Raw genomic sequence first — 22238 nt, forward strand, 5'->3', positions numbered from 1 at the left:
TTTCCCTGAACCGCTCCTTCTGAGTCTGCAATACGGCCCTGGCTGCAGGGAACATGGAACAACCGGCTCATTTACATGTTCAGGTATCAGCTGATCTCATTCGTTGGACACATAATGTTGCTAGACCTGGACCTAGACCTGGACCTGAACACCCAGATCCCAGACCACCTCCACAGCCTTGTACAGGAGACATCCTCTCTTCCCATCCTGATGCTCCGTCCCTCTGGAACAGGGTCCATCTGGACTCATCAGACCACATGACCGTCTTCCAGCTCCAGAGTCCGGTCTTCCTGCTGGTTCTCCTCACTGACCAGTGGTTTTCTTCTGGCTCCACAGCCGTTCAGTCCCTTGACCTCCTTCACCTTGTTCCTGTGGAAACGTTCCTAGTTTCACTATTAAACACAGTTCTGAGTTCTACTGTTGTTTTTCTTCCATCTAATCACCATCAGGAGGTTTTTCCAGCACATTTCCTTCTGGAAGACTATGCTTCCCCACCATCCTTCCAGGGTTTAATGCCTTGGACGGTTCTGAACCCAGTTCTGGTAGTTCCTGACGTGTTTTCTCTGCTTCCTACAGATGATTGGACCCTTCTTTAACACACTAACATGTTTTCTACAAACACGTTGAGAAATAAGAAGCAGCTTGTTGCATCAGGGATCGTCCAATAGGAGGCTTCTGCCTGCTAGCTTGGTTAAGTCCAGGTGGAGACATTGGGAAATGAGGAGTGGCTCGAGATGTGCACAGATTTTAGCTCATTAATCCGCTCATTTCTTCATCGTTTTATCTTTTGCAATCATGTTCAGGCTGCAGAAAACGCTGCGTGTAACGCAGGAGTTTCTACGTCTCTGGTTGATTAAGTTCGTAAAACAAAGAGAGACCTGCCGGTTATCCTGCTGCTCGGCTGATTTTAGGCCTTTAGGGAGCAGAAATGGGGATGTTTTAATGCAAAGCATGATGGGAAAGATGGTGTTTGTATTTACGTCCTGTCTTTGTCTCTGCAGGTGATTCCTGGACATACTGTCTGTTCATACCAGGTTTGCATTCTGACCTGCAAGCCAATGTAAGTCGTGTTGAGTGACTGCGTGTGAAAGAGGTATCAAGTACAGTTCATACTTTTTTTTTATCCTCTCAAATCAACTGAAAGCAACGGGCTGATTGCTTGTCAAGAATGTGCTTTTGTGCTGCGTGCAGCAGCCAGCGGTAAGTGGAGCATTCCTGGATACAAAACGCAGAGGTTACAGCAGCACAAAAATGCATTCTTGTCTCAGCTTGCATGGAGGATGGAGGGACAACATGGCTGAGGGGGGTTTCTGTGGTGCTTCAGCTACGTGGGGGTTAGCTGTGTTAGCTCCTTGTTCTGTCTGCATGAATGTTGGATGTTTGGTATTTGGTCTGGGATTCGTCTTCATCTCGTCGCTTCTACTTTCCATCTCTCTCCTTTGGTGATATTTGGTGGCGGATTCGTCATACAGACAGTAATCAGTTTGTTCAACAGATTTTCTGTTGGATCGTTGAGGTCAAAGTCAGTCAAAAGACTGGAAATAGATGCAAAATGCCTACAAAGCTACACAGAGGCTACACCAAACAAATGAGCATGCTAAACAGATGCAAAACAGCTGCATTTAAAGACTTGAGGGATTTCAAGTTTAGAAAAAATATGTGCGGGGATTTTCAGCAGTCAGGAAATGATGATAAAAGGTCAAAAGTTGCTGGGAAAAAAAGCTGCAGAAAGATGTGCAAAATGATAAAATAAATGGTCAGAAATGACTGTAAGGGCACCTGTAGCAACCAAAAAGATGCCTAAAATTATGCATAGCGACGATAATATGATATGACACACAGAGCAAGATCAGCCTCGGCTGCTCCTGATATGATCATTACATAAAAAATCTTCATTAATAAATCATTTTCAGCTTTTTGGTCCTTTTTTTTTTTTTTTTTTTTTTTTTTTTTTACAAGCAAAAAAAGAAAATCCTCTCCGAGATCGACTACCACCTGCTGTTCATCTAGAGCAACTGCACATCTCTTACATTTCAGGGTGTGTCTAAACCATAGACCGTATATGAAAGATGGACGGAGCTTCCAGCGGTAGCCTCCGGTGGTTAAAAGTGAAGCCTACGCAGAGTGCGTAAACTGCAGTTCCCCCTTCATCCACTAGGGGCTCCAAAACAGAACAAATCCCCATAGACTCCCATGTTAAAAAGACCAACTTCTCAGCAGAAATAAACATGTTTACAGCCTGGAACAAAAATCCATGTTAGGTTTAATTGGTCAGGTTTACCTTCATGACAACTGTGGGGGGAGTGAATTTTATTCTAACTCGCCCGTTTAAAAGTAATTTGATCTCAAAGTTCGGCATATTTAGGGGCGTGTCCTTTTGATTGACAGGTACCCGATCTCCCGCTTCAAGTCAGAAGAACGTAGAACAACCGTGGTTTTTAGCCGATTAAAAGTGTGACTTAGCTTTTGTCCGCTTACCTCTGTTAGCTAGATGTCAATCATCAACCATGACGCTCACAGCCCCCCTCTCAGCTCCACCTCTTTGCCCATATTTGTATTTTCCGGGCAAGACAACACGCATGCCCCTGCCAAGATGGCGATGGTAGGAACTGCCCAATGAGCTTCAGTTCAGCTCTTCAGAAACCTACGGGTGACGTCACGGAGGCTCACATTTTTTTGTACACAGTCTATGGTCTAAATCTGTGGCGTTGCCACGGAAACGTCAATTCCCAAAATGCACCAGAGATTTCTCACAAAACTGGATGTTAACAGTTGGTTTTTATCGTAAAAGTGGCCGTTGCAGGTAAATGAGATTTATTCTTAGATTCCCACTAAAGTAACGAAGAAAGACGATGAAAATGCCTAGAAATTAATAACCGGGACAGATGTAGAGCCAAACAGCCACACTGGGCTTCAAAACAATCCCAGAAAAATACCACCAGATTAAAAACCATTCGATAGAAACTCATTTCGATGTGAAAAAACACCAAATGAGACGAAATGACTAGATTTTAATCTGAAAACAGAAAAGGTTCAGAAAAATACCACCAGATTAAAAACCATTCGATAGAAACTCATTTCGATGTGAAAAAACACCAAATGAGACGAAATGACTAGATTTTAATCTGAAAACAGAAAAGGTTCAGACGACGGAAAATTAATTGGCTGAAAATATCTTTAATCTGCTGCACAGAGACTAAAATCAGTTGCATACCCCCCCCCCCCCCCCCCCCCCCCCCCCAGTGACGACGCATTTCTTCATGTTGTACGCCTGTGTTTTCAGGGACCATCATCATCCTCATGTCCAATGGAGGAGGCTTTTACGGACGCACTGAGCGTGTCCGCCAGGCGCCCCACTATGACCAGGTTCCTCAGGGCTCCTTACCCCGAGCAGAGTCCTACGACCTGAGAGAGTCCAGGTCGCCTCCTCTGGCTCGGAGCGCCGACCCTCTCCCCCCGCCGCCTCTGCCCGACCTGCCCCCCATCGGCCCCGAGTTCGATCCCAGCGGCAGCGAGGGCGAGCCCGAGGCGGACCCCGCCATCGACATCAAGCCGGTCCACCGCTTCATCCCCGACTCCTGGAAGGACTTCTTCAGAGGGAGCAAGCGCAGCAGCAACAAGGCGTGGTCCATGCCCGCCTCCTCGCACAACAACAACAACAGCACCAGCGAGGGGGTGCGCTGTTCGCCACCGCAGTCCCCCTCCGTTCCCGCGTCCTACCGCGACCCTTATGGCGGCTCGGGCGGCAGCTACAACTCGCACAAGGAGCTCCTGGAAGAGCGAGACGGCGTGGGCTCGGTGTCGGGGCGCACCCACCACACGGGTCTGACCTACGGCGAGCGGGTGGAGGAGTACCACCTGCGCTACGCCTACATGAAGTCGTGGGCGGGGCTGCTGAGGATTCTGGGCTGCGTAGAGCTGCTGCTGGGAGCGGCCGTGTTCGCCTGCGTCTGCGCCTACATCCACAAAGACAACGAGTGGTTCAACATGTTCGGATACTCGTCGCCCGGAGGAGCTTACGGAGCCGGTTACTACGGCGGCGGCACGGGCGGGTCGTACTACAGCGGCCCCAAAACCCCGTTTGTGCTGGTGGTGGCGGGCTTGGCCTGGCTGGTGACGGTGATCGTCCTGGTGCTGGGGATGACCATGTATTACCGCACCATCCTGCTGGACTCGTCCTGGTGGCCACTGACGGAGTTCATCATCAATCTGGCACTGGCGGTGCTGTACATGGCAGCAGGTAGGGGACGCCACCCTGCCGCCACTTTGGTGTGGAACGTCTGAACCCTTTTCAACGTCTCCTTTCTGCTGCGCCCACCAGGCATCGTCTACGTCTGGGACACGACTCGCGGCGGGCTCTGCTCCTACCCGGTCTTCAACAACGGCATCAACGGGGCGTTCTGCAGAACAGAGGCCGGCCAGACGGCTGCCATCATCTTCCTGTTTGTCAACACGCTTGTGTATATGATCAGCGCCGCCGTGTGTCTCAAGCTGTGGAGGCACGAAGCAGCTCGCATGTATCGGGAGAGGTACGGCCGCGAGGTGAGAGCTCCCGATGGCGTCCAGAAAATGGACGGTTTTATGTCTGACATAGACAAAATAAACAAACGGAAGAAGTTTTACTTTTTTTTTGTGGACGTTTTCAGGGTTCGTTGCCTTGGCAACGCTGTGCCGTAGTGGTGCAGAATTACACATTTAGTAGGTTCAACAAGTTATAAAATTAAATATATATAATTACAGCTAGGATTGATTATGACAAAAATTATAATTATTTTGACTGAAATTGAGATTTCGATTATTTAACACGATTATCCAATATTTATAAACAACGCTGTGCGTCGTGGTGTTCTAGACTGCGTGTCGTACATTATAACCGTCTAATGGACGGTTCCGAGTTGTTTAATCCGCTTTTACCGCTTATATATATATAACTATTTTACGTTGGCCTGGATTTATGTTTCATGCCAAACAACCGCTGTCAGGCTGCAGCGCGTTTCTCTCATTCACCTGTTAAAAGACGGCTGATCTGAACCAGCTGGTTAACGCGTTGCTATGGTAACGCCCCGTAACGAAGGGATATTACAGTGTTTAACTGGCCGAACTATGTATAGGAAAATAAAGCAGCCAGTTGTCACTGACAATGGTATAAACTATGTTTAGGTGAACTTCCACAACCTACTGCAGTTATTCTACATGGACCTGCAGCCGGAGCCGACTGAGACTGGCCGCCTGGGAGTGCTTTAGGACGGGAGAGGCTCCCGCTGCTCCTTCCTTACAGTAACTGCAGAACAATATGTGCCTTCAAGTCAGTCGCCAAAACACCAGAAAAGTCTCTAATAACTCCAGTAAAAGCTGCTAGATTTGTCGCTTTTAACGAAAAAAGTCTCCAGATTTAGCGAGAAAGTCGCCAAGGTGGCAACAGTGTCTGAATGAAAGCAAAGCGGCTGTGGGAGGAGTTTACAGCACAGCGCTGCAACGCCAGAGACGCTCGATTAGCAGCTGAAGACAGCAGGAGAGGAAACTGCAGAGAGAAAATCACACCCTTTTATTTTTATCATCGTTGAAAACCCAGATCGTACTGAGATTAAAATCCGAATATTCGCCCAGTCCTAATTAGAACATGTAATTAGAATGTAAAATAGAGGAAGTCTTTTGGATGGTTTAATGTGTGATGCTGCTTTCGGCAGCTTTGGAGCATCTGGGGAACTTTTTTTTAACCTAATCTGTGTATCAGAGATTTATCATGATTGCCTCGTTTTTCTCTGTAAATCTGTTGGTTTTCTCGCCCTATGCTGACGTGCTTACGTAGCTCTATGAGGCAGTTTTCTGTCTGGAAACAGATAAGGAGGCTGAAATTGTTCTGTAAATGGAGGAAAATATGTGGCAACGATGAGAAAATTAGTGAATCTCTGTATTTCTACAAAACATGACGTCACGTTTGTTAAATGATAAAGATCAGAACAAAATAATGCTGAATCATCAGATTTTTAACGCTGGATATTTATGTAAACAGAGAGAACCAACATTTTCCTGCAGACATGTTGTTTCCATCACAGTTCAGCGCTGCCTGAAGGCAACGGGACGCAGTTTTCCAGCAAGGCAGCTGTTGCTTCTTCACCAGTTTTCATTATGTAACAAGAAATGATGTTTTTACAGCTTTTATTGGAGCAGAAAAGCTGCTTCAGACAAACTAAAGCGTCATATCGTCGTTTTTTTCTCCTCCAAGGCCAGAAGCACCCACCAGAGAGGGTTAGAGACAGTTTCACCAGGATCTCACACACAAACATGCTGACATGCACATGGGTTTGTAGGTGTGGGCGGAGCCTAAACTCCACCTCTACAAGCTACGTCTTCTGTTGTTACTGCTGATAAATATATTTCCTCTAGTCATCATCATCATCATCATCATCATCATTTGTAGGAAATTACACCCTTGTAATCGGCTCCGGTGTGAAGCTACACCTGTTAATGATAATGTGGCCCCGCCCACATGGCTACCTGCTCTGTCTGCTGGACTTGGCATGGGCTGGTTTGAGTACTGACGGCGAAGAGGAAGCTAATTCACGTCATCTGGTCCAACCCCTCTGGGTTTCTTTCAGTGGTCCCTCAGCTGGGGGTCTGTTTGGATCTTTACGTGTTTGTAGCTGCTTTTCCATTACAGTTTTTTGCGAAATAAAATCCATTTCTATGTTGCACACCTGCAACTCACAGGTGTTTCTGTTTAAGGTGAAAGTAGTTCTTGTCACATTTCATTGGTGGGATGAAATTTTGAGAAGTCCAGCTTATGCCAGGCATCCAGGTAACGTTGTTTCAGGGTTTTCCACCCACTAAGGAGGATTTTTTAAAGCCATTCTTCCTGATTTTGCTTTCTAATGTCTTGTAAAACTGCATTCCTGCAGGATGGAAGTTTTCTCTTTCATCATTTGTAAGAAGTTTTGTGTCTCCTTATCCATCCATACACCCAAGCTTTACCAGACATGAACTGGTCATGTGACCCCCATTACAACCCCAAAGTGTTTCTTTTATGTTAATGCGATAAATGTCTATATCAGGGCATCGGACTCCAGTCCTGGATGACTGGGGGTTTAGCAGTCCTGTTCTACGTCAAGACGTCTGGAAAACACCTCATGAGAGCATAAAAAGCTTTTAACGATGTTTTTCTAAATGCGAGTGTTCCCGTTGGCCGCTTTTTGTTGCCATATCTAGGTTTTGCATAATTCCAGACTGGAAATGCAGCTGATGACGCCCTTAAACTTAGAAAACTTGTTGGCTTCCAGTTGGAGGAAGTGGATTGGGTCAACAGTGTATCCAAGGGCAACCATCAGGCTGATGACATGTCTAGACAGCAGACTTGTGTCCTGTAGTTTAGTCTTTGTATAAGAAACAAACGTTTACAGAAGTTATCATCCATTAAAACGTCTTTCCAGGTGTTTTTATTGTCAGAAACTCGATTAAAGGAATCCCGACATTCTGGGTTTCACCTCAAGCCTTTGTTTCCAGACCGAACAACTGCTTCTTCTACTGAATTACTAGGGGCGGAAAAATCGACTCAAAAAATCGAATATCGGGAATTTTAAATTTTTTGTTTGTTTGTTTGTTAGTTTTTTTAATTTTTTTTTTTTTCAAATAAAAATATTCTATTATAAATGTGTAATTTTTAATTTTTATTGATCTTTTTACTTGTCTTCTTGGGCATTACAGCAGCAGAATGATGGACTGGGTAGAAAAGAAAAGTTTTATACATTTTTTTTGTTTTTAGTCTTCAAAAATCAGCAATATCAAAGAATTGTGAGAATCGCAATTTAAATCAGATTGGCACCCAAAAAAATCGGAATCGAATTGGGACAAAAGTATATCGTCACAGTTCTATGAATGAAAGCCATGAAAGATGTAGCTTCTACTCGGCCCGTTGTATGGAATCTAAACGCATTCGTTCCTGTAAGTCTAATAAATCCTCCCGGTAGGAAGTCAGTTTAACAGATCGGCATGTAGAAAAGGACACGTTAAGCTGCTTCTCCACCATGGATGTGTTTTACAGAACCACTGTGGCTGTTTTCATATGTGACACAGTAAATAATGGTCTTGCTTACATGTTTGGTTCCTGCAGACGCAGCCGTCTGAGATGCAGGCTATGCGCTCAGTGGTAAGTATTCTGTTACAAACTCAGACTTTTAAGGAGATTTTTCTAAATTTCATCTCTGAAGGCACAACATATTTGTTGCTTCGCTTCTTCAGATGCCTCAAGTTTCTGATCCGGCTCCCAGGACTCCGGAGCAGGTCCAGGGCTCCTCAGTCATTCCCATTCAGGCTGCACCAAAACCACCAAAGTTTGTTCAGGGAACGATCCCGTCTGGACACATCCCCAAACCCGTCATTGTGCCCGACTACATCGCGTAAGTCTGGCTGGATCAGGTCTTAATGGTCTGTATGGATAAGATCCTAGTGGTCAGGGTGGATCAGGTCCTAGTGGTCAGGGTGGATCAGGTCCTAGTGGTCAGGGTGGATCAGGTCCTAGTGGTCTGGGTTGATCAGGTCCTAGTGGTCTGGGTGGATCAGATCCTAGTGGTCTGGGTGGATCAGGTCCTAGTGGTCTGGGTGAATCAGGTCCTAGTGGTCTGGGTGGATCAGGTCCTAGCGGTCTGGGTGGATCAGATCCTAGCGGTCTGGGTGGATCAGATCCTAGCGGTCTGGGTGAATCAGGTCCTAGCGGTCTGGGTGAATCAGGTCCTAGCGGTCTGGGTGAATCAGGTCCTAGCGGTCTGGGTGGATCAGGTCCTAGCGGTCTGGGTGGATCAGGTCCTAGCGGTCTGGGTGGATCAGGTCCTAGCGGTCTGGGTGGATCAGATCCTAGCGGTCTGGGTGAATCAGATCCTAGCGGTCTGGGTGAATCAGGTCCTAGCGGTCTGGGTGGATCAGGTCCTAGCGGTCTGGGTGAATCAGGTCCTAGCGGTCTGGGTGAATCAGGTCCTAGCGGTCTGGGTGAATCAGGTCCTAGCGGTCTGGGTGGATCAGGTCCTAGCGGTCTGGGTGGATCAGATCCTAGCGGTCTGGGTGGATCAGATCCTAGCGGTCTGGGTGAATCAGATCCTAGCGGTCTGGGTGAATCAGGTCCTAGCGGTCTGGGTGAATCAGGTCCTAGCGGTCTGGGTGGATCAGGTCCTAGCGGTCTGGGTGGATCAGGTCCTAGCGGTCTGGGTGGATCAGGTCCTAGCGGTCTGGGTGGATCAGGTCCTAGCGGTCTGGGTGGATCAGGTCCTAGCGGTCTGGGTGGATCAGATCCTAGCGGTCTGGGTGGATCAGATCCTAGCGGTCTGGGTGAATCAGGTCCTAGCGGTCTGGGTGAATCAGGTCCTAGCGGTCTGGGTGAATCAGGTCCTAGCGGTCTGGGTGAATCAGGTCCTAGCGGTCTGGGTGAATCAGGTCCTAGCGGTCTGGGTGAATCAGGTCCTAGCGGTCTGGGTGAATCAGGTCCTAGCGGTCTGGGTGGATCAGGTCCTAGCGGTCTGGGTGGATCAGATCCTAGCGGTCTGGGTGGATCAGATCCTAGCGGTCTGGGTGGATCAGATCCTAGCGGTCTGGGTGGATCAGATCCTAGCGGTCTGGGTGGTGGATCAGGTCCTAGTGGTCTGGGTGGTGGATCAGGTCCTAGTGGTCTGGGTGGTGGATCAGGTCCTAGTGGTCTGGGTGGTGGATCAGGTCCTAGTGGTCTGGGTGGTGGATCAGGTCCTAGTGGTCTGGGTGGTGGATCAGGTCCTAGTGGTCTGGGTGGTGGATCAGGTCCTAGTGGTCTGGGTGGTGGATCAGGTCCTAGTGGTCTGGGTGGTGGATCAGGTCCTAGTGGTCTGGGTGGTGGATCAGGTCCTAGCGGTCTGGGTGGATCAGGTCCTAGCGGTCTGGGTGGATCAGGTCCTAGCGGTCTGGGTGGATCAGGTCCTAGCGGTCTGGGTGAATCAGGTCCTAGCGGTCTGGGTGAATCAGGTCCTAGCGGTCTGGGTGAATCAGGTCCTAGCGGTCTGGGTGAATCAGGTCCTAGCGGTCTGGGTGAATCAGGTCCTAGCGGTCTGGGTGAATCAGGTCCTAGCGGTCTGGGTGAATCAGGTCCTAGCGGTCTGGGTGAATCAGGTCCTAGCGGTCTGGGTGAATCAGGTCCTAGCGGTCTGGGTGAATCAGGTCCTAGCGGTCTGGGTGAATCAGGTCCTAGCGGTCTGGGTGAATCAGGTCCTAGCGGTCTGGGTGAATCAGGTCCTAGCGGTCTGGGTGAATCAGGTCCTAGCGGTCTGGGTGAATCAGGTCCTAGCGGTCTGGGTGAATCAGGTCCTAGCGGTCTGGGTGGTGGATCAGGTCCTAGCGGTCTGGGTGGTGGATCAGGTCCTAGCGGTCTGGGTGGTGGATCAGGTCCTAGCGGTCTGGGTGGTGGATCAGGTCCTAGCGGTCTGGGTGGTGGATCAGGTCCTAGCGGTCTGGGTGGTGGATCAGGTCCTAGCGGTCTGGGTGGTGGATCAGGTCCTAGCGGTCTGGGTGGTGGATCAGGTCCTAGCGGTCTGGGTGGTGGATCAGGTCCTAGCGGTCTGGGTGGTGGATCAGGTCCTAGCGGTCTGGGTGGTGGATCAGGTCCTAGCGGTCTGGGTGGTGGATCAGGTCCTAGCGGTCTGGGTGGTGGATCAGGTCCTAGCGGTCTGGGTGGTGGATCAGGTCCTAGCGGTCTGGGTGGTGGATCAGGTCCTAGCGGTCTGGGTGAATCAGGTCCTAGCGGTCTGGGTGAATCAGGTCCTAGCGGTCTGGGTGGTGGATCAGGTCCTAGCGGTCTGGGTGGTGAATCAGGTCCTAGCGGTCTGGGTGGTGAATCAGGTCCTAGCGGTCTGGGTGGTGGATCAGGTCCTAGCGGTCTGGGTGGTGGATCAGGTCCTAGCGGTCTGGGTGGTGGATCAGGTCCTAGCGGTCTGGGTGGTGGATCAGGTCCTAGCGGTCTGGGTGGATCAGGTCCTAGCGGTCTGGGTGGATCAGGTCCTAGCGGTCTGGGTGGATCAGGTCCTAGCGGTCTGGGTGGATCAGGTCCTAGCGGTCTGGGTGGATCAGGTCCTAGCGGTCTGGGTGGATCAGGTCCTAGCGGTCTGGGTGGATCAGGTCCTAGCGGTCTGGGTGGATCAGAACCTAGTGGTCTGGGTGGATCAGGTCCTCGTGGTCTGGGTGGATTATGAAATTCTTTTTTTTAAGCTCCCTTTGGACTTCCTTAGTTTGCAGCGGACCACTGGTCTCCCAGAGAGACACCCCCCCCCAAAGCCAACGTAAACACAGCAGCTGGCAGGAACAGGTACGGCGTCGTCGGTTTCTGTGGCGACAGACAAACAGGTACGACAAGCCGCCGAGTTTCAGGCTGTTTTCTCGGAAAGTGTAAGAACTTGTTTATGTGCTGCACATCAGTGGTCGTTCTGGCAAGCCGAGGCAGACGCCATGACGACGATCTCACTCGTCTGAAGGGAGCCTGATGGCTGAACCATTTTGAACATTGTACGAAGTTGTACAAAGTTGCTGGAGGTTGTACGAAGTTGAGCGAGTTTGCATGAGGTTGTACGAAGCTGTACAAGGCTGCACAAAGTTGTACGAGGTTGTACGAAGGTGTACGAAGTTGTACAAGGTTGTATGAGGGTACATAATGTACGAAGTTGCACGAGTTTGCGCGAGTTTGCGCGAGGTTGTATGAAGTTGTACGAGGTTGTACAAGGTTGTGTGAGATTGTACGAGGGTACACAATGTTGTGCGAAATTGCACGAGTTTGCGCGAGGTTGTACGAAGTTGAGCGAGTTTGCATGAGGTTGTACGAAGTTGTACAAGGCTGCACGAAATTGTACGAGGTTGTACGAAGTTGTACGAGTTTGCGCGAGGTTGTACGAAGTTGTACGAGTTTGCGCGAGGTTGTACGAGGTTGTACAAGGTTGTGTGAGATTGTACGAGGGTACACAATGTTGTGTGAAGTTGCACGAGTTTGCGCGAGGTTGTACGAGGTTGTGAGGACGGCATCTGTGTGGATACACCGCTGAGTCAGACACACAAGACGACTTCAGCCACAACGCCTGTTCAGAGACGACCAACTTCCGGGGAATAATTTCACCTCTGGATGTTTCCGGATCCTACTTGAAGGAGACCCCATGCAGTTGCTTTGCACGTGATATGCAGCTGTTATACGTCGAGAAGTTACGTTATTCACAGTTAAATGTGTTTTTAAGAAAGAAAGAAAGAACGCATGAATCTGATATCACCCCCATCCCCCAGAAGGACACAAAATCCCACTAAATGTATTCAAGTTGGAAAAGAGAAATGTTTGTTTTATAGCCTGGATGTACGAAGATCAACAGGAAAAAATGGGTTCATCACTTTGCTGATGTCTTTGAACGCATCGTTCATGTTCTGGTGGCACTTTACTAATCGTGGCCACCAGGGGGCATCTGTCAGAATGCACAAGGACGATGAGTTCCTTTGGTCTGGGTTGTTTATTACTGTAACACATGGAAATAACTGAGTTGATTTGTAGGTGTGGTTTCTGAAACAGATAAAAAAAAAAAAAACACAATAAAAACTTTTCTGTACATTTTTAGCTAATAGAGCACTTTACAAGCACTTTACAACTCTTAAGAACTAAAATAAACATATCCAGCATGCAAATATGTCTACATTATACAGTAGCAAACAAAGAAATAAGAGAGTACAATAAGGATAAATGAGTAAGTAGCCACGTTCTCCACCGGGACCATACCTTGGCATGCTGCAGATAGGCTCCAGCCTCAGCCTATCATGCTGATTGCGTCGAATCATGACTGGATCCAGGTCAAGACTCAGTGCAGTCAGTTGGTTGCTATTATAGGATATGTATGAATTGGCTTGAAATGATGTGTATGTAAAGTGTCTTGTGACAACACTGTTGTGAAGGACACTTTAAAGATGAATTGAATTGAAATGAACTGCAATATCATTCCACATAACTACAACATTAAAACAGATCAATTAAACAAAACTTAAATACTTGCTGGATGAACACACACTGACTTGGAAAAGGAGAAAAATAACCCAAAACAGGAAAAGTCCCTTTTTATCTATAACTAATAAGGACAGTCCTTCCACCGCTGAGTAGCTCCACCCACTTATTAATGAGCAGCAATAAACCCGCCAGTTACGGGCGCTCTTTGTTACAATTCACCTGTTCCTTACCTGCAGACTGGACTCCTGAACATCACCAGCTGACTGATATAAAAGCAGCAGCTTGTAATCCTGGTTTTAGCGTCTCTTCGCGGGCTTCCTGCTCCTGACGGGATCCGGTTTGCTTTAAGTCGAGCTGCTGCTTATTGAGGTCCAGACTCACTTGTCTGCGCCTCGATGTCAGATCCGCACACTGAATCATTTGAACTGGTTTATTAGCACAGATTAACTGAAACATTTGTGTTTAGTTATTTTATTGTGATGTTTTAAAGCATTTCTCTTGTATTTAGTTGTATTTTAGATTATAAATCGCTGAATTTGACCATGATTGTCATCTGCATTATGTCAACAGGAAGTACCCAGCTATCCGGACGGAGGAACAGCGGGACCAGTACCGAGCTGTGTTCAACGACCAGTACGCGGAGTATAAAGAGCTCCATTCAGACGTGCAGGCCACCCTTAAGAAGTTTGATGAGATGGACGCCATGATGCAGAGTCTGCCGCAGCATCCCACCAACCAAATGGTGACACGTTTACGAGAATAAAACCTAAACAAACCCATAAAAATAAAATAAAACGTTTTTTTTTTTAAAAAAAAAAGACCAAATAAATAAAATTTCATCAAAGGAATATGATATTAAATAAAAAATAGTGTCAAAGGAATAAAATACATTTAAAAAGAAAAGAAATATTTTCAAATAAGAAGCGAAATAATCATCAAATACAATAAAATAAAAATAAAGGAAAAAAAAATAGAATAAATTAATTTATACAGTAAAATAAAATAAAATAATTAGAATTTAAATAACATATAGAATAAAAATAACATAATAAATACAAAATAAAATGAATAGAATTAAAATCAAATGCTGAAATAAGCAACGTAAGGATTAAATTAATTAAAAATAAGATAAAATTAATGTAATTGAATTAAAGAAAACATTGAAATAAAAAGGTGAATGTGACAGTAGAAAAATGGAATAAAACAAGATAAAGACGTGAGTTCGTTATAGAAAAAAAAAGTTCAGTAACGATGCAGAGAATCCAAATGAGTTTAGTAATAAAGATCAATTAATCAGGTTTAACGTGAAATCAGCAGATGGAAGAAAAACTCCAGCTTTCATCTGGAAAGAGCTTCAATAAAAAGGTCAATCTAAGGCTTTATTTTATCGATACCAGAACTCCCAGCTGGCCTCAAGGATTTTCCACAGAGGAGACCATAACAACTGGAAGATGCTTCTCCGGACGTTTCCGGAACAATCCAGACATCAGCCCTATATGACCTGAAGGGTCTGGCGGGCACGTCTGATAAAAACTGATGTCTAAAACCTTTAAGAGCTTCAAAACCAGTTTAAAACCTATCCAGGAAGTAATTCTGACTGAGTCATCATTCATTGGCTAATTCCCATCATGTGACACAGACGGTTTAAATGCGACAGCTGATGATGATGGCAGATAAATGCTGCAGCCATCATACCTGCTGCTCCATGTGATGGCTGAGGAGGCGTCGCTGAACTGATTATGAAAATGTCCCTCGCTTCCCCATCCAGCCACTTCCTGTTTGTGCTTCCTGTTCCCGCCGTATTTCCCCTCCACCCTCACATTCCTTATCTGCTCCATTCAGAGCTCTGCGGCTGATTCTCACACCAAGTTTCAGGCTGTAATGACTTTAACTTCCTCCGTCTCTGCTTGCAGGAGAGGGATCGCATCAACAGAATCCTGCAGGATTACCAGAGGAAGAAAAATGTAAGCATTGTTTTGTAAACGGAAGACTTAAATCTGTTAGTTTGTATTTACAGCCCCAATCCCAGAACAGGTGGGTTTTTTCCCAGCAGGTGATAAACAACGTAACAGTTGAGACGTTTTAGCTTTTCGTATGAGCTCTCTGAATCTGATGAAAGTAGTTCCTGGGTGATTGTTAGCATCTTAGCATCACCTCTTCTTCTAACATCTGTCTGTAAACATCTGGGAAGTGAGGAGACCAGTGGCTGCAGTTTTAGGAGAGGAATGTCCTATTCTGGCCTGATGTAGGATCCCAGCTGCTCTCCGGCCTTGTCCCGATCATAGAGATTCTTCCAGATTCTTCTTTAGTGATTTTACACTGTATTTGGTGGGATCTTCTAAATCAGGGATCCCCAATCCTGGTCCTGGAAGCACACTGTCCTGCAGGTTTTCCAAGTGTCCCCACTGCAACACACCTGATTCAGATTAATGAGCATTTAGCAGACTTGTGCAGACCTTGTCTGAGTCTGGAGTGTTTTAGCAGGGTCACTTGGAAAACCTGCAGGACACCGGCCCTCGAGGACCAGGATTGAGGATCTATGTTTGAAATATTCACAATTAACGCTTCATTAAGTCCCGCCCTAGAACCGCTACCAATCATACATTGGCAACTGTAACTAAGAGAAAAGGTCTGGCAAACCTTGTCCTACTTCACAAAAAGCCAAAGCCAGTGGTGGATCAGTCACACTTTCTGCTTTCGTTGTCTTTGGTTTAGCTTCAGTAACAGGATGATGATCAGCGATGGCGTCAGAATGCACAACAAACCGTCTCCAGAGCTGCGAGCTGAAGCTCCTGGTCCGACAGTCTCCTGCTTCATCATACAGAAAATAAATGAATCTCTCAGAACTAGATGCATTTAGCAGGTAGAATGTCAACCAGCACTCAGACCTCCGCCAACGTAGGGCCACTCAGCTGAGACAACCCCAATAAAAAAAAAACCTTTAGGAGTCCCAACCCCCACTCTGAGAGCCGCCACTCTATAGGACTGTTGTGTCGGACGTGTGTGATGTTAGGTAGATGTATGACATGTTGGTTGTGTAACATATTGGATGGATGTGTGACACGTTGGTTAGATGTGTGACACGTTGGTTAGATGTGTGACACATTGGATGGATGTGTGACATGTTGGATGGATGTGTGACATGTTGGATGGATGTGTGACATGTTGGATGGATGTGTGACATGTTGGATGGATGTGTGACATGTTGGATGGATATGTGACATGTTGGATGGATGTGTGACATGTTGGATGGATGTGTGACATGTTGGATGTGTGACACGTTGGTTAGATGTGTGACACGTTGGTTAGATGTGTGACACGTTGGTTAGATGTGTGACACGTTGGATGGATGTGTGACACGTTGGATGGATGTGTGACACGTTGGTTAGATGTGTGACACGTTGGTTAGATGTGTGACACGTTGGTTAGATGTGTGACACGTTGGATGGATGTGTGACACGTTGGATGGATGTGTGACACGTTGGTTAGATGTGTGACACGTTGGTTAGATGTGTGACACGTTGGCTGGATGTGTGACACGTTGGTTAGATGTGTGACACGTTGGTTAGATGTGTGACACGTTGGTTAGATGTGTGACACGTTGGTTAGATGTGTGACACGTTGGATGGATGTGTGACAGGTTGGATGGATGTGTGACACGTTGGATGGATGTGTGACACGTTGGATGGATGTGTGACACGTTGGATGGATGTGTGACATGTTGGATGTGTGACACGTTGGTTAGATGTGTGACACGTTGGATAGATGTGTGACACGTTGGTTGGATGTGTGACACGTTGGATGGATGTGTGACACGTTGGATGGATGTGTGACACGGATGGATGTGTGACACGTTGGATGGATGTGTGACACGTTGGATGGATGTGTGACATGTTGGATGTGTGACACGTTGGATGGATGTGTGACACGTTGGATGTGTGACACGTTGGGTGGATGTGTGACACGTTGGATGTGTGACATGTTGGGTGGATATGTGACATGTTGGATGGATGTGTGACATGTTGGATGGATGTGTGACATGTTGGATGTGTGACACGTTGGGTGGATATGTGACACGTTGGATGGATGTGTGACATGTTGGATGGATGTGTGACATGTTGGATGGATGTGTGACATGTTGGATGGATGTGTGACATGTTGGATGGATGTGTGACATGTTGGATGGATGTGTGACATGTTGGATGGATATGTGACATGTTGGATGGATGTGTGACACGTTGGATGGATGTGTGACACGTTGGATGGATGTGTGACACGTTGGTTAGATGTGTGACACGTTGGTTAGATGTGTGACACGTTGGATGGATGTGTGACAGGTTGGATGGATGTGTGACACGTTGGATGGATGTGTGACACGTTGGATGGATGTGTGACATGTTGGATGTGTGACACGTTGGTTAGATGTGTGACACGTTGGATAGATGTGTGACACGTTGGTTAGATGTGTGACACGTTGGATGGATGTGTGACACGTTGGATGGATGTGTGACACGTTGGATGGATGTGTGACACGTTGGATGGATGTGTGACATGTTGGATGTGTGACACGTTGGTTAGATGTGTGACACGTTGGATAGATGTGTGACACGTTGGTTGGATGTGTGACACGTTGGATGGATGTGTGACACGTTGGATGGATGTGTGACACGGATGGATGTGTGACACGTTGGATGGATGTGTGACACGTTGGATGGATGTGTGACATGTTGGATGTGTGACACGTTGGATGGATGTGTGACATGTTGGATGTGTGACACGTTGGGTGGATATGTGACATGTTGGATGTGTGACATGTTGGGTGGATATGTGACATGTTGGATGGATGTGTGACATGTTGGATGGATGTGTGACATGTTGGATGTGTGACACGTTGGGTGGATATGTGACATGTTGGATGGATGTGTGACATGTTGGATGGATGTGTGACATGTTGGATGGATGTGTGACATGTTGGATGGATGTGTGACATGTTGGATGGATGTGTGACATGTTGGATGGATGTGTGACATGTTGGATGGATGTGTGACATGTTGGATGGATATGTGACATGTTGGATGGATATGTGACATGTTGGATGGATATGTGACATGTTGGATGGATATGTGATGTTGGATGTGTGACATGTTGGATGTGTGACATGTTGGATGGATGTGTGACATGTTGGATGTGTGACATGTTGGATGGTTGTGTGACATGTTGGATGGATGTGTGACATGTTGGATGGATGTGTGACATGTTGGATGTGTGACATGTTGGATGTGTAACATGTTGGATGGATGTGTGACATGTTGGATGTGTGACATGTTGGATGGTTGTGTGACATGTTGGATGGTTGTGTGACATGTTGGATGGATGTGTAACATGTTGGATGGATGTGTCATGTTGGGTGTGCAACATGTTGAGTGTGTGTCATGTTGGGCGTGTGTCGTGTCGGATCAATGTGTGACAAGTTGGGCGTGTGACATGTTGGGTGTGTGTCGTGTCCGATCAATGTGTGACATGTTGGGCGTGTGTCGTGTCGGATCAATGTGTGACATGTTGGGCGTGTGTCGTGTCGGATCAATGTGTGACAAGTTGGGCGTGTGACATTTTGGATGTGTGACATGTTGGGCGTGTGTTGTGTCAGATCAATGTGTGACATGTTGGGCATGTGTCGTGTCGGATCAATGTGTGACATGTTGGGCGTGTGTCGTGTCAGATCAATGTGTGACATGTTGGGCGTGTAACATGTTGGGCATGTGTTGTGTCGGATAAATGTGTGACATGTTTGGCGTGTGACAAGTTGGGCGTGTAACATGTTGGTTATGTGTCATGTTGGTTTGTATGACATGTTGCATGTGTGTCATGTTGGGCGTGTGGCATGTTGGATGGAGGTGTGACATGTTGGGTTTGTGTCATGTTGGGCGTTTGACATGTTGGTTTGTATGACATGATGGGCATGTGTCATGTTGGGCGTGTGACATGTTGAGCATGTGACATGTTGAGCGTGTGTCGTGTCGGATCAATGTGTGACAAGTTGGGCGTGTGACAAGTTGGGCGTGTGACAAGTTGGGCGTGTGACAAGTTGGGCGTGTGACAAGTTGGGCGTGTGACAAGTTGGGCATGTGACAAGTTGGGCGTGTGACATGTTGGTTTGTATGACATGTTTCATGTGTGTCATGTTGGGCGTGTGACGTGTTGGATGGAGGTATGTCATGTTGGGCGTGTGACGTGTTGGATGGAGGTGTGACATGTTGGTTATGTGTCATGTTGGGCGTTTGACATGTTGGTTTGTATGACATGTTGGGCGTTTGACATGTTGGTTTGTATGACATGTTGGGCGTGTCACGTGTTGGATGGAGGTATGACATGTTGGGCATGTGACATGTTGGATGGAGGTATGACATGTTGGGCATGTGACATGTTGGGCGTGTGACGTGTTGGATGGAGGTATGACATGTTGGGCATGTGACATGTTGGGCGTGTGACGTGTTGGATGGAGGTATGACATGTTGGGCGTGTGACGTGTTGGATGGAGGTATGACATGTTGGGCGTGTGACGTGTTGGATGGAGGTATGACATGTTGGGCGTGTGATGTGTTGGATGGAGGTATGACATGTTGAGCGTGTGACGTGTTGGATGGAGGTATGACATGTTGGTTTGTATGACATGTTGGGCGTGTGATGTGTTGGATGGAGGTATGACATGTTGAGCGTGTGACGTGTTGGATGGAGGTATGACATGTTGGGCGTGTGACATGTTGGATGGAGGTATGACATGTTGGTTATGTATCATGTTGGGCGTTTGACATGTTGGTTTGTATGACATGTTGGGCGTGTGACGTGTTGGATGGAGGTATGACATGTTGGGCGTGTGATGTGTTGGATGGAGGTATGACATGTTGAGCGTGTGACGTGTTGGATGGAGGTATGACATGTTGAGCGTGTGACGTGTTGGATGGAGGTATGACATGTTGGGCGTGTGACATGTTGGATGGAGGTATGACATGTTGGGCGTGTGATGTGTTGGATGGAGGTATGACATGTTGGGCGTGTGACGTGTTGGATGGAGGTATGACATGTTGAGCGTGTGACGTGTTGGATGGAGGTATGACATGTTGGGCGTGTGTCATGTTGGGCGTGTAACGTGTTGGATTTGTGTCGTGTGGGATGCGTGAGTGGATTATAATGTGTGATGTTGTTTCTGAGGTGAAATGAAACGACCTGAGCAGATCCGTCGCTCAGAGTATCGGAACGTTTCAGGCTCTGAGATGTTTTTCTGCTTCACCGTTTCAGGACCCGACTTTCCTCGAGAAGAAGGAGCGCTGCGAGTACCTAAAGAGCAAACTGTCGCACATCAAGCAGAGGATTCAGGAATACAACAAAGTCATGGATTGGAACGACGGCTACAGCTAGACCCTGGCGACAGCTAGAATCCAGAAAAGCCAGACGTTTGCAGAACCGGCGTCTGGGAGAAAACCTCTGTCTTAATGCTGATTCTTCACACGAGCTGCTGTGAAGATGCGGCGATCGCTGCTTCGTGTCTGTCACTGGTCAGCTGACCACTGAGGCTGGAAACAGGGAAGTGGTCCCGCTCTGTCACGCAGAAACAAACTCCCTCCATCAGCTTTTTCTCTTTCCACTCAGCGTTGACTCGTTTCAGCAACACGCTGCCCGTCCAGCTCGTGGAACAACTTTAAGCACAACACGTCCCGTCATTTCACGTGGGAGACCCTCCTGGGGGCTTTTCCAGCTTAGATACACTTACAAAGTATTTTTGTTTGAACATATAAAAGTCTAAACACGTCTGGATGGAAACTGAGCCGAAGCTCAAGATCTTTGGTCTGCAGGACGACTATAATAAAACACTTCTTCATGTTCATGCACACAAGTTTTCTCTTCTATAGAAGCGGAAGCTGCGTTGCTCTGAGGGGTTTATGTCTCGTCGGCTCGCAGCTTCACATCCATGACTCGTTTCATTTTACGCGAGTTTGGAAAGAGACGAACACGTCGGCTGAAAAGTGGCTGCAATCTGCATTTTCTGACATTTAATCATGAATTATGATGTTATTAGTGATACGAGCTGGAAGTGAGCTGAATGTGTGTGGAAACGAGACGCGTTTAGAGCGTTTAGGTTCTGACTGGTTTCTGGTCTGAAGCACGAGTCCACGTCTTCACCTCGCTGTTCAGCCGAGCAGTCGGGAGGCATGTTGCACAAACTTTAAAAACAGAAAAAAAAACAAGAAATTATGAACCAGTAAAATAATTTTACAAAAAACAAGTTTTGTTTATTTGTTTAAATATTATAGTTTATGATGTAAAATTATTAATAATTGTATGATTATTTATAGTTATTCCCTAAATTCACTAAAAACAGTTGTTTATATTTTAATTCAGTGATCCAGAAGAAAATTTATTTTTCTATTTTAAATCATCTAAACTGAGAAAGAACTGATGTTTTTATTTCATGAAGTCAGGATATTATTTTTTGTACAAACATAAAACAAACTTTTTTCTTTTTTTTTAATGACAAAAATCATCTAAATTTTTTTTATGTTCAAATGAACTCCAAGACCAAATTTATTTCATTTCCTGAATTGAGACAAACTAAATAATTTTTGGTTGTGAAATTTGAAGCTTCTAACTTCATAAAAACAGCAGCTTTCCTTTTGTTTTTTTGTAAAATTATCCTGTGAATTCAGTAAAATGTTTTTTATTCTGAAATAAATACAGAAAAAATCCAGAAGAAAAAAAACTCAGGTCTTTTTTCCTTTTACAAAACTTTGCAATTATGACTGAAATGTTTATTTTTCATATGAAATAAATCAGGATGTAAATTTCTCCAGATGATTAAACAGATGATAAACGAGGACAACCTTCTGGACACGCGTTTTGGTTTCTCGTCGCCCCGTAAAAAGCTCTCGCTCGTCACATCGGAGCTGAAAGACGTGATCGATGCTGCGAACCGTGTGATAAAACATCTTTTTCAGCTTAAACGCTACCGAAACTCAACGTGCAAAATAACCGACCAGTTCCATAAAGCTTGGTCACGTTTTACTATGAAATCAGAAGGAATTCATGGATTTGGCCCGTTTTAACAGTTTACATGCTGGTTGGAGGATTTTGTTTCTTCAGAGCTGAATGAACCGTTTCCCTTCCTGTTTATGTGAAACTTTCCACTTTTCTTTTTCTTAGAAAAACCACAATTGTCACCCAAGGTAGTCTGAACATACAATTTAATATATGAAATATTAATATGACTGTG

General features: G+C 46.3%; 1 protein-coding gene across 1 annotated transcript in view; it reads left to right on the forward strand.

Moving 5' to 3' along the window:
- marveld2a (MARVEL domain containing 2a) overlaps window positions 1-20819 on the forward strand; it is a 23065-nt gene extending 2246 nt beyond the window's left edge. The window contains exons 2-9 of the mRNA XM_079256852.1: window positions 1002-1060; window positions 3284-4240; window positions 4322-4542; window positions 8108-8143; window positions 8236-8393; window positions 13544-13715; window positions 14887-14937; window positions 20270-20819. Coding sequence (XP_079112978.1) covers window positions 3301-4240; window positions 4322-4542; window positions 8108-8143; window positions 8236-8393; window positions 13544-13715; window positions 14887-14937; window positions 20270-20389 — 1698 coding nt within the window. The 5' untranslated portion in view covers window positions 1002-1060; window positions 3284-3300 and the 3' untranslated portion in view covers window positions 20390-20819. The remainder of the gene's footprint in view (window positions 1-1001; window positions 1061-3283; window positions 4241-4321; window positions 4543-8107; window positions 8144-8235; window positions 8394-13543; window positions 13716-14886; window positions 14938-20269) is intronic.
- The last annotated feature ends 1419 nt before the right edge of the window (window positions 20820-22238 follow it).

The sequence above is a fragment of the Telmatherina bonti genome, assembly GCF_933228915.1.
Source record: "Telmatherina bonti genome assembly, chromosome: 17".
NCBI classification, from domain to species: Eukaryota; Metazoa; Chordata; class Actinopteri; order Atheriniformes; family Telmatherinidae; genus Telmatherina; species Telmatherina bonti.